Raw genomic sequence first — 12,611 nt, forward strand, 5'->3', positions numbered from 1 at the left:
CCACACGCAAAAGAGATGACAGTGTTCTCGTATGTATCGTGTTCTCTCGCTTGGTCCTGGTGCAGTGTTCTAGCGCTTAATAACTGTCGACGAAGGTTTGCGTCACTGCGGCTGCAATGGTTTTGATAATAAATTATGTCTTATTTTAGAAATCCTCATTCACCACGCTTCTTATATTCATTCCAGAGCGTAATTTACAACGTCGACACACATTTTTAGTAATGACACGCATTGACGAATTGTGTTATTGTTTGTTGTTAACAATAACATAATTCGTCAATGCGTCATTTTGATTTACGTACCTTAAGTAAGTAATTACCGTTCTTCTTTTGTGGTACATTTGGTGTCTTGTTTGTCAGTAAATTAGTAAGTACTTTTATGATATACCTCTATCTCAAGAGATATGTAATACCTACCTACGTAGGAACTTAGTAGGTAATTAAGTATGTATAACAATTATTAGATTTTTATTTTGCTTCTTGCATAAACTATGCTCCAGCCATACCACCTCCGGTTCTATGTTGGCGGTTTATGTTATGTCATATTTTTACTAACATCGAAAGAAATACTAAGTACGTACCTAAGTAAATAAAGACAGCATCACTTTTATTTAACAAACTTTACGACAATCCCATGACAAAGTTTTTCGTGCGATACCGTAACCAAACAGATTTATTGAATAAATGTGAATTACCGGGCGAAGGCGGGCAAGACCGCGTCGGTCGCACAGTCATTACCTGGCTTCATCTTTGTACACGCATGGGCCACAACACTGATGGGATATTAAGGCTATTACCAACGGCAAAATTGGCCGAGCGACCGCTGAGGAAGCTGCCCGAGACCTATTAGCGGTATTACATATTTCATATGATCCTCCATCGAACGACGATTATGGGTGTATTAAAACGCCGTCGAACCGTCTCCCGATCATGGGAATATGCACAACCCTCACTTTTATCTACGTTTTTTAGAGATGAGTAAGGTAATTCGGTACTCACGACGTTCTGAGGCGTACATTATGGGTAGGCACCGAAACTTTAGCGTTTAATCTAATTTTTTACCCAATTTCGTGACCGTGAGAGCAGGATATTGGATATAATTCCTAATAAATATAAATGGATCGCAACATGGATTCAAAAACAAGTTTGTGAGCGTTGACAGGTGCCGTGTGCAGAAAATATATAAGTTCCTTCGTGAAAATACAACCAACGTTTATATTTTGTTACTAGGTAACTAGGTATCTCAGACTAGCGCGCCGTTCCGAAATGTGGCTTTAGTAGCTTTTCCCTAATAAGATATTTTTGCAAAATTTTTATAGAAGTATTTTTGATATACTGCATAAGTTTTTTTACCAGTAATTAGGTAATTATGAATAGTCCCATATTCACAAGATTATTTAGAATATTTTTGTTTGTTTCAGGATCCATTCACGGTAAGTTATAGAAATATGATAGGTAGATTAGATACCTAAGATTATTGATTGCCTTAAAATACATGAATAATGTTGTTGGTAGTATACAATTTTTTTTGTTGCTGGAAGTTGTACTATAATTCACACTTAATTTTGTTTTTCATTGTTTTGTTGCTATGCGTGTCACGTTCTATACAGCAGAGTGTTAGTTACATCGTAACGATAACTTTTAGGGATGATTCAGACCATGATTCTGAGTCGAAATCAAGTGGATTTTTCCACTTGATATCAACTCAGAGTCATGGTCTGAAACATCCACCTCAGGATTCGTTACGGTGTCACTAACACCCATACCTACTTACCCATGGGTAAGTACCTACTTATATACTTGTACTTATGTACTTGTACGGGGTGTAAGTGACATCGTAATGAATAACGAGAGGGATAAGTCAGCTCATTCTGAGTTAATGTCAAGTGTAATTTTGCATCGCAAAACTAAAGAATTGAAAATAATAAAAAAAAACGTGAATTTTGCGACGGAAAATTCCACTTGATATTAACTTAGCATCATGGTCTGAATCGTCCCCCGTAGTAATCGTTACGATGTCACTAACACCCTGTATTAATAAATAATTCTTATTCTTACCCTATGTTTCATGTCTTCTTTGGAAATGGTCTTCGCGTTGCTTCGATGGAAACAATTTAATTACAATCAACGTACCTAATACAGGGTGTAAGTATAATACTTTTTTACGTTTGAGATTTCCCTTTCATTTAGGTACTTTTAATTGACATTCGTAACTAGATCTCGGTCGTATCCATTAGTCCACTATAATTGTTACGCGTTATCTGATCTATACGTATATAATATATGTGTAAATACGTGAGCTGACAAGACGATAATTACTCGTGTCGAAGACACATCGTTCCGCGGATCCTAATTGACATACATGCAAACGCAATCAATATGACGTGAGTGCGGATGTAACACATACATAGATAGGTACACATATGCCATGTACCTACAGATTGCAATTCATTTTCCACTCTTAATATTTTTATCTATAATTTTAATGTTTATTGGGTTTTTCGTATCAAACATTATAGGTTCTTAAATTAAATAACATTGCGTCGAAAGGGTGGGTACGAAGTCATGGCGTGAAATAATATAATTTAAACATCCTTACTCCCGCTAGATTATTGGATTGGTTCCTACAGGTAATAGTTATGTTAAATGCTTGATTTAAAGATTCAGCTATATATCTTCATGGTCGTATCCTGTCACATGTCTGTTCGGTTCAAGTGTGAGGTAAGTTAACACTCTAGAGTCGATGTTCGTCCGGTCCAAAAACACGACATTGCTTTTTAAACGTTAAAAATAAAATAGCCTGTAACAATTTACACTTCAAAGTGGACGGAAGTTGAGTAATTTTATTGACCACTCAAGTGGTACTTTACTTTCATGTAAATGGTACTTTTACAATTCAAATATAATTGGATCGTTTCTTACTGAAACGTTTTGCACGTTGCGGTTTTAATAACCGTTTCGTAGATATCATATAGAGGTCTGCCAGAAGCTGTTTTTCTCATAGATGGCTGGCTGGTATGTGAGCCCCAGTCTAATGCCCCAGTCTAGCAAATGCTGGCAATCAATTTATAGATTGTCTATCTGAGATATACTTTACATTCCAAAGTAATGCCAGATATATCTTAAACTAAAAGTAAAAGTATCTGGAATTTAGAACCACGGACTAACAAACGATAACTCTAACATAAGATTCAAAATAAACACATCCATTGATATGGTATGGTAATGCTCGATTAAAAGTAAGGATATCATAATGTTTCTTACATTTATGTTACAATTGGCTCTTAAAAATTAAGCATTCCTAATTATTTAATCTTCATACCATTTTAATTTTGGTGCAAGTCAGGGGTGTAATATACTGGAATTCGTCTTCGGTAAAGTCACTCGTTCGGAAGAGACAAGAGATTTATATCAGGCAAATTATAAAGCTTTCCTTTGTGCAGGGACCACATAATCCTGTTTTAAATTTATTAGCTTAACCGACGATAAATTAGTAAGTTCGGTTGCCGCCTGACCCGGAAACGTCCTTTTAATAAGATATTTTTTTTAAGAATAAGGATAATTCGTTCCTGTAAATGAACAATGTCTTGATGTTAAAACGATATAGGTCGAATGTTTGTTAAAATTGTCTCTATTTTTTTGACATTTATAATTACTTAGTTTTGCGCTATTTGTTTTTTCATGTGCTGATCGACCTTGCTGCTAAATATCAGTATGTAAGTATTTTTATTTTGATTACCTACCTACCTGTCTTCTATCTATGCAATATCTTTATATTATTAGGTTTTCATTCTGTTCTTATGTCTATTTTTGATAGCTTTTTTTTAAATATCACGGATAACATTTAAATACCTACAGAGAACACGAAATTGTAATGGGGCAGGGTTCCGAAAATGCCTCCACAAATATTTACGTCGTCCGCACCAGCGCGTAGGTAGATACGTGCAAAATCGTGCCCGTACCCAATGTGCGCTGCAAATTAACAGCGCTTCCCCTGGGGCCAATATTTCTCCGAGCGACGTCGAACCTAGGACCGCCCGCCACTAACTACCCCACTGAATCAGCGACGATCACGCCTACATCTTGTACATACGCCGATTGCTACGTACCTAGCTCGTACCCTCAGATAAAGTAGTATATATTCCCAAGAATTAACTGCTGACTGAAACCTTGAGTCATCCATTTTTGTAAGAGCTTTTATTTTCCATTGCGGGTCAAGCCGCATTTTTTTGTGCTAAAACCTATTCGCTAGAGTAGTGACGTTAGGGAATATTTGAAACCAACTAATCGGATATTATTTGCCCGCCTATTATTTTACGTCACAAAAGTAGTACCTATCACTAAAAACAACTATAAATTCTTTTCAACGTAGAAGATGAAATCTTAGAAGTCTGATGGTTGCCTAGGGAAAAAGTAGAGAAAATGGGCACTTTGATTTAGTACACGTAAGTATAGCTGTTAAAATCAACTTGTATTTAAACACCGGTTCTTTAAAATTATGCTTTACTTATCATAACGTTTTAAAAATTAAAATGACCAAAAATGATAGCAAGCTAATTCCTATAACTATGCTAATAACACCTACCTTCACCAAAATATAATCTTTAATCTGGATGCAAATCATCCTAATACGTTCCGATTATAAAGAGCTATAATTTCGACATTATATTGTCCATCAAAGTGTTTTACATATATAAAAATAAAAGGCTGGCAATCAAGTAATTTGTTTCTCGACCTACTAAACTCTTTTCGTGATGGAATCGTGTTTTGGACTTAGGTTCTGAATATTTAACTTCATAATTTGGTACCGATTTAGATACTCACATATTCAAATGTAGGTACGTTGGTAATTTTTTAAATTGATTATTTTACTGTGCCTATACATAGTGTTTTGTTTATTAAGACAGGGATATTCGTATCTACTTACTCAAGTTAGTGTAGACGATATATACCTAGAGAGAAGTATTGTTATGGACGGTGCATATAAATTGAATAAACGGGTTTCAGACTGCCATGCACTGGGCTTGTAAGCGCGGTGATGAAAATTTGGTTAAACTGCTCGCCGGAGTCGCACGCAACGTTGTCAACGAACGATCCGTAAGTAATTCTTCGTTACCTGCCATTTACTAGAGTTTGTAATTCCGTCTACTAGTTTGTGATAAGGGAAAAAAACAAATGATATCATAATTCGGATACTAGTGAAGTTGGTACGTATTGATTTAATTCTTTACTGGCTTTGGAACAGTTTTTAGAGTGAAAATCCCTATGCTCAGTTCGTTTACTGGCGTCGTGTTATACGAATTATTACTATTAAATATACTCATACGAAAAAAAAACATGGTTAAAAAAAATAAGACTAGGTAACGTAAAATTATATATTTGTCTATTTACAGCAATTTTCGATATTCAGATTCTTTCCTTTGAGTAAGGTGTTTGTTTACCTGCACCTACTTTCCCGTTTCGGGGGATTAGAACATGCCAGAAAGTTTGAATCATCCCTCAAAGTTTTCTTTACGTTCTCTCTAACACCCTGTATAGTCTCAATCTTTATTTCATCTACCGGTATAATCCCCAAACCACTAAAAAAAAAGCTTAAAAAGCTTAAAAGCTTAATAATCCCAAAATATATCATTCACATTTTACAAAAAGTTACAAAGTTCAACACCTGTAGATTCACCAGAAAGTTTTTGACCTCGTCAGTTATCACTTCATCGAACAATGACCCCGCCACACTTGGTTAATACAGAAAGAAAGTAAAACAAAAAGCAAAATATAAATAATTTGTATCATTGTAAATCTATAAATAAATGGTATGTAAGGCAAAAATAAGTTACGCTAATTCTAAAACCATTTTGAGATTTCGTCTTAATGAGGGACTTTCCAGGCTATGTTCCTCGAGAACAATAAAGATGGCCATGTACTTATTTTACATCATTTAACCTTGTATTTTCATAGATAACAGACATATGCATGCATCTTTTAACTTTGTTTTTGGGTATCAAAGATGACCCTTTTTGTTACACCCAGGCACAATTACATATTCTGATCAAAATAAAGAAAAGCAATATAGGTAGCCAGATAATTCGATATATAATGTGATCCAAATATCAAGTAACAATTATTTTATAATGCTTTTGCCATTACATTGTTAATTTGAATAATTATGGGAGTCAAGAAAAAATAGGCAATTATTACGTTAATGTCGATGTCGTGGCCTGATTGTAGAATTGATCATTTCATGATGTGTACGACCATTTCTTGAAATGGTCCTATTTCATGAAATAGAATATCACTCGTTGGCCACATCATGTACTCAACATGTAAACAAGTTTCACGGTCTTGTGCTAACAGCAGTGGTAAATAAATTTTAGGGGACGACACATTTAAAATTGTGCTCATACGATCACTATAACCTATTTATTTATTAGTTGATACCAACAGCTGCAATGATACTATTAATATCAATTCTATGGTTTAACTATTCATGCCGAATAAGACTGGAATTACATATTTTATACCGCATTGTACATGATTATATGTGATACAGGTCAATGTTAAATGAGCATTACCAATGTGACTTCGAATTGAATACACATTTCCGCTTGCAGAAATATTTTCCCTGAATAGGAAGTTCAATTTGTGAAGAAATGAATAATTTGAAAAAAAAATTTTTGATGGTGCACTTGTGATATGGCACCGGTGTGTTGGTATTGGACTACAACAAAGGTCGACTCTTTGTAGTTTTTATATTTACAATCTTAAAGAAATTCGCTATCAAGATATGATAGTTTATGTTGCATTTCCAAAAAGTGACCAGTAAAGACCATAATAACAAATTGATTGATACCTCATTAAAATCATTTAGGTTATTGCAATAGCTACTGTGGAACATATTCTACACACATAAACTGCATAATCAAGCGCCAAGTTTACTCTTAATGGCTATATTCCATTGCCTTCTCCAGTTAATAAAAATACCCTTTTCGTGCTAGAATGGTGAAAAATATGTTTAAAATAATACACGAGTACGAGGCATGCCTTTTAAGTTCTATCGTTTGCATATTTGCCGCCAATTTTGAATTTAAAACTGTTCAAGATTTCTAATATCAAAACTATTGTAAGCATTATGATTAATGCAATTGTTTATGCACAGCATTGGTTTGAATCTATCAGGTCATCGAAAATGAATCTTACTAAGGAAAATGTTCGTGCAATAATTTTCATAGACGCCTCCTAATACGACTTAAGTGTATCGAAGATTTTTTTTCATCTGTATTCCACGATGAAGTCCCATGTCTACAGACCACCGAACACTTGTATTTGGAATTCCAACATGGACACACCACCACACTTGTGACAAATCTCGTGAAGGACGTCCCGAAATCCGCCTTCACTGAACATAAAATCGTTGCTGTGAGACAACTAAGTTCTCAAGTCATTAGACATATCGAAAGATAGAAGCCTTATTATTCATCTCAGGGACAACCATTCAAAAGATATTGCATGAGGCGCTTGATTTAAGAAAACTAACTAGTTTGTCGTTGGACCCCGTATTTTTTCCGACGATCATAAGGCGGCCCGCGTCAGAAGAAAACTCTTCAGAGGTTCAACCGAGGAGAGTCAAATCACGTGCACGACATCATCAGTGATGACGAATCTTGAATCTATCATGTTGCGACGTTTGCACTTGAAGATCGTAGAACGGTTAATGCGGAGTGGTAGAGATAGACACTACACTACAGTTTATTTAGCACAAATCATCGCCAAACTTCTAGCCCAAAGTGCCTCATCGTCCTGCACCATTTGAAACAGGAAACGATTGAGTATTTGAAACAGGAAAATGTAGAAATTCTTGACCATCCTCCAGTGCATACACTCCTGACCGTTTTTTTACATTTCCTAAAATTAAGAAAACTCTTGTGGTCAAAATATACAGTCGGGTGAAGAAGCGGCCGATGCTTTCAAGTCAGTCATTTTGAACACCCCCACTTTGGATCGATATAAATGTTATAATAACAAGGATCGAGCGAATGGAAATGTATATTAAACTTCGTGGTGAATACTCTGAAAAACAATAAAAAGTACAATAAGGTTATAGTTGCTTTATTTTCTTGAAACGACAAAAATTTAAAAGGCAATGTATGTGTTTGTCTTGGGATCCTTGCACTGATGACTACTTACTAAGAGTAAATAAATGCGCAATTGATTAAATAATTTGCTACACAGTTTAACCGGAAACAATGCCCATTTTAAGTTCTTATTTGTATGTGACAAAGGAACTAGGGAGTTAAAATAGCCACATCGAAGCAATTCATCTATGAAAACAATATTGCAATTTGACATTTGCGCATAAAAAAGTAATTGCGCAATGCAAACAACTGTTAAATAGCAATATTTATTTTCTTACATGCTTTGATGTGGCCATTGTAACCCCCCTGTACCTACTCACCAAATAATACATAATCCGAAACAAAACAACGTTATAAAGGCAGTATCTAGAATTGCAATAGACTTAAATGGGAAGCGCGGGTTAATGATGTGTTTACATCTACGACTTCGTAATCGTATACTTTACTGTTACCTAGAAGCTTTAATGCTCAATCAAATTTAGTTACTCTGGGTTATTTTGCCTGGCTTTACGGTCTCGTTAAAGTGTCATTACACTCTTTTTCATGTGGTGTTGGATGTCGGCGACGGGAGCAGAATGGGGTAAGTCCACGCATGTTTTATTACCAAACTACTTGTGGATTCGAGGGAACTGATGGTAAACGTATCTGCGTGCACTTAACGTTTTAATGATCTGCTTTTTACTAATAACCTTATATACGGTTTATGAGCTATCTCTGTATGCAGTAAAGTAATAATTTTCTGTGGGTATTTTGAGTTTAAAATACAAGACACTTTTAATTTTCGAAGAAAATTACGATATTCGCCGCTAAGTCGTATTGTTATTTAAGCGTGTTAACTTATTCAACCTTTAATTGTGTTATATAAAGTATTTTATAGAGAAAGGATTGTGAATTTTCTTTGTTGGTTGGATCGGTAAGTGAAATGTTAACTACAAGTAGATGAACAAACTAAAATAAGGAATAAGAACTTAGTATAACATTTCTTGTTGTCTTGTAACTCTTGTTGCAGACGTTGCTTTTGATACTTGTTATGTTTAGTTTCCATGTTCTTACGAAGTCTCGCTATGATATGCGAACCATTTTATGAGCGGTTCTTTAGCTGCAGAGGAGTGAATCTCAGAGATTAGTCGCAAATTCGTAATGCGCCTTACTATGTTACGACAAGCTTGTTACAGGAACATAAATCAGCTTACCAAGATAGAAATCTTTAAAGTCGCTTTTTGATAGAGAAGTCCGTGGACTGTGTCTTCATTTTCACCGTGATTTACCTACCTATGTTGTCTTGGCAATTTTTTGCCAATTTTGAATTCTTTAACATCATTACTGTTCTGTTATTGTACATTGTGCAATAAATTGTTTAAAACGCATATATATTTTCCATAATATCGAAACGTTGTACCGGGTGAGAGCCTTCAGCGCTCCCCATTTGTCCGGCCAAGTAGTTAATGCCATCTGCGGCAAATCTACAATAAGTCACGTCAAAAAAAAAAATCCTTAATATCCCTTACGGTCTAGATGCCCAGTACATTCGATATAAATCCATATACTGGAAGTGTATGATTATCGTCAATAGCAATTGAGAGTCTGAAACGGCCACATTGAGCATTTCATATTGCGCATTTACTTTTATGTAAGTACGGAAATGTTAAATTGCAATCATGGATGAAATGCATCAATGTGATCTTTTTACCCGCTGATCTCTGCTCTGAGATTCTCCGCCCTAAAATAAGAATTTATCTTTTAATAGGGTTTCATATCCATATCATGACAGGGATCAGGATAGTAATCCGAAAAATAGAAATGAAATAAAGCTACAGTAATCTGCAGCGCCTGAATACATCCACATACGAACAAGAAATAGTTTAGGTCAGGTTTTCCGAAAACAGCTCAAAAAGTAGCTGACGCCCTTATTTTACGTAATTCAGTAATTCTTTTGTGTAGTTTATTAATATAAACTGATTGCCAAGGTGTTAGGTGTATTTAATACGATATTGTAATTGGTATTTTCATTATAAATTATAATGTTATAAGTATTTTTTGTTTTAAGCATTTTGGATTGAATCAACTATTTCTCTGAAATACCTGCAGCTGTTACTGCTGAATATTGAATAAGAATTTTCAAGCAGGATAATATCTATCGCGGATAATATTCAGTATAAATATTGGATTCTCTAGCGGGAGTATAACTTGGGGAACAGATGCGTAGCTTATAATAAGGTGGCTTTGGGAAAAAAACATAGATACGATTGAAGTTTTTGTTTTCTTGTACTAATTCTTAATTATTCTTACACTCGATTTATAAATTACAACATATTGACGCAAAGGGAGCCTGACAGAAGTAAATTACAAAGAACTTAGACTCGAAATGAATACCTTTAGATTTGGGTACGGAGCATGTTCTGTTGAAAAACGGCAGAGGGGCGGATAATTACAGTCTTGTTCAAATGTGTATATTATCTTTAAGCTTCTATGTCTGGTTATATTCTATTCTGGTGTGGGTTGTGATATCAATGACCGACATCATCATACCTACCTGCTCTTTACCACTGCATGGAGGCTGTTATGTCTGATGATATCAATATATTTAGAACTTATTTTATATTCCAGGGATATACTCCTCTGCACATTGCCATGCAGTTTCGCCATGAAAACGTCTACCGGCTTCTTGTTGAAGTTTATGGTGAGTTGATTCTCAAATAATCAATCGCGAAATACGAACGAAATCAGGTTCACGTCATATGGTTTAAGACTTTAGATGTAAATGTTGGTGTCATAGAATTTTCAAGGCAAAAGCCGTTACACGGAGTATCTTAACTTAACCTGAAGTTACGACAAGTTCGCTTTTTTTATAGGAACTACTCTGCTGTTTTGCTTCACCGTTAAATAACGTATATTATGAATATTCGTCAGTTTTTACTACTTAACAAAGTGCACGTCAATCCCCTAACAAAACTTACTCCCCTGACTCTTTAAACGCGTGTTGAAAGTTGGTAAAGGCAAATTGCAGCGACATTCGCGAAAGGGACCTTTTGCTACCACAGGCGTTTTGAGAAAATAACTTCGCGACGAAGCCGACAAGCTGTCGTCCCAGGGTATTTACTCTATCTACTAAAACGTTTCTACTATAAAATAAATACACATGATAAAAATAACAATAGTAGTGGTAGACAAAGATGAGTTTACTTCTTAACAATATCAACATAAGAGAAAATGAGATTTGTCATCGTGTCGAAACTATTGGTAAGTCCGCTGGAATCCGGAGGCATTTAGTAGAATAATTGAGTGTTAACTGAGGAACGTGTGTGTGAGTTTGATTAGGAATATAAACGTTGCATCATATTGTTGATTTCGCAACAAAAACCGAATGGCCATTGTTTGTCTTACGTTTGGAAATTTTATGCGAGAAGCTTTAGGTAGGTTGACGGACACTTAACTACCATACTAGGAATCCATAAAAAAAACAATAGTTATGCATGCGGCAAATACGTCTGTAAATTGTTTGAATGCCATCTGATGGCGTCTGTAGCGCCATCTGTTATGTATGTAAGTATAATACTATATGGCTAACTCGCGATGGCGGTGGTGACGTGTGGAGGCTATTTATATTTTAAACTATTCAAGAGATGGCGCTATTCATTTTCTATAGACATTTCGTAGGACTAGTTAGACGAAGCTCTATTCTGTATAAGACTGACAGAGTTCTTATAATTAGGTACTTAAATTAAATATTTACGTATAGTCATAGAATAAGGAATAATACTAGGTACGTATAGAACGGCAACGGGATCTCGCGGGATTGATATTTCCAATCCCGCGGGATCGCGAATTTGCGATCTCGAGTCGGGATTGCATTCCTTAATACATACATAGAGGTCAAACACATACCGCTCCTTTTTTGGTAAAAAGGAAAGAGGTCAATTAGGTACTCCCATTAGTTCTATGGTACTGTGACGTCACAGTACCATAGAACTGAAAAATATTTGTTGTCATAGTATTTCCACGATCCTCAATTGTTCCATTTAATAGGTTTCTAAAAGCCTATTAAATGAAGCTACCTGTACCTATTAATAGGCTTTTAGAAACCTATTAAATGGAGCTGTTTTTAGAACTACTTTCAGAGTCCACGACTTTCTCATGTGTTCTTCGGCCAAGTTTTAACAACCGTAACAATTTTGGTCAAATTCTCACTCCAATAACATATTTTTGTCTTTGATTTGGCTGTTTTTATTTTTGGAGCTAATGGTCAACTTCCTTAGGAATAGATATGAAGTAAAATAAAATATTAATAAAAATATATTGAGGAGCTCGGTGGCGCAGCGGTAAACGCGCTCGGTCTGCGATTGTTGAAGTTAAGCAACTTTCGCAAAGGCCGGTCATAGGATGGGTGACCGCTTCGGAAGGCACGTTAAGCCGTTGGTCCCGGCTGCATTAGCAGTCGTTAATAACCATCAATCCGCACTGGGCCCGCGTGATGGTTTAAGGC

The 12,611-nt window shown here is 35.5% G+C and overlaps 2 protein-coding genes across 2 annotated transcripts in view; both read left to right on the forward strand.

The window, feature by feature from the left end:
* The window catches only part of LOC126380704 (ankyrin repeat domain-containing protein SOWAHB), a 37,106-nt gene extending 33,594 nt beyond the window's left edge, over positions 1–3,512 (forward strand). The window contains exon 5 of the mRNA XM_050030296.1: positions 1,421–3,512. Within this exon, the coding sequence (XP_049886253.1) occupies positions 1,421–1,471 (51 nt within the window). The 3' untranslated portion in view covers positions 1,472–3,512. The remainder of the gene's footprint in view (positions 1–1,420) is intronic.
* Positions 3,513–8,702: 5,190 nt separating this feature from the next.
* LOC126380708 (uncharacterized) overlaps positions 8,703–12,611 on the forward strand; it is a 48,544-nt gene continuing 44,635 nt past the window's right edge. The window contains exons 1-2 of the mRNA XM_050030303.1: positions 8,703–8,708; positions 10,736–10,808. Of these exons, the coding sequence (XP_049886260.1) occupies positions 10,760–10,808 (49 nt within the window). The 5' untranslated portion in view covers positions 8,703–8,708; positions 10,736–10,759. The remainder of the gene's footprint in view (positions 8,709–10,735; positions 10,809–12,611) is intronic.

Source organism: Pectinophora gossypiella, chromosome Z, assembly GCF_024362695.1.
Source record: "Pectinophora gossypiella chromosome Z, ilPecGoss1.1, whole genome shotgun sequence".
Classification (NCBI taxonomy): Eukaryota; Metazoa; Arthropoda; class Insecta; order Lepidoptera; family Gelechiidae; genus Pectinophora; species Pectinophora gossypiella.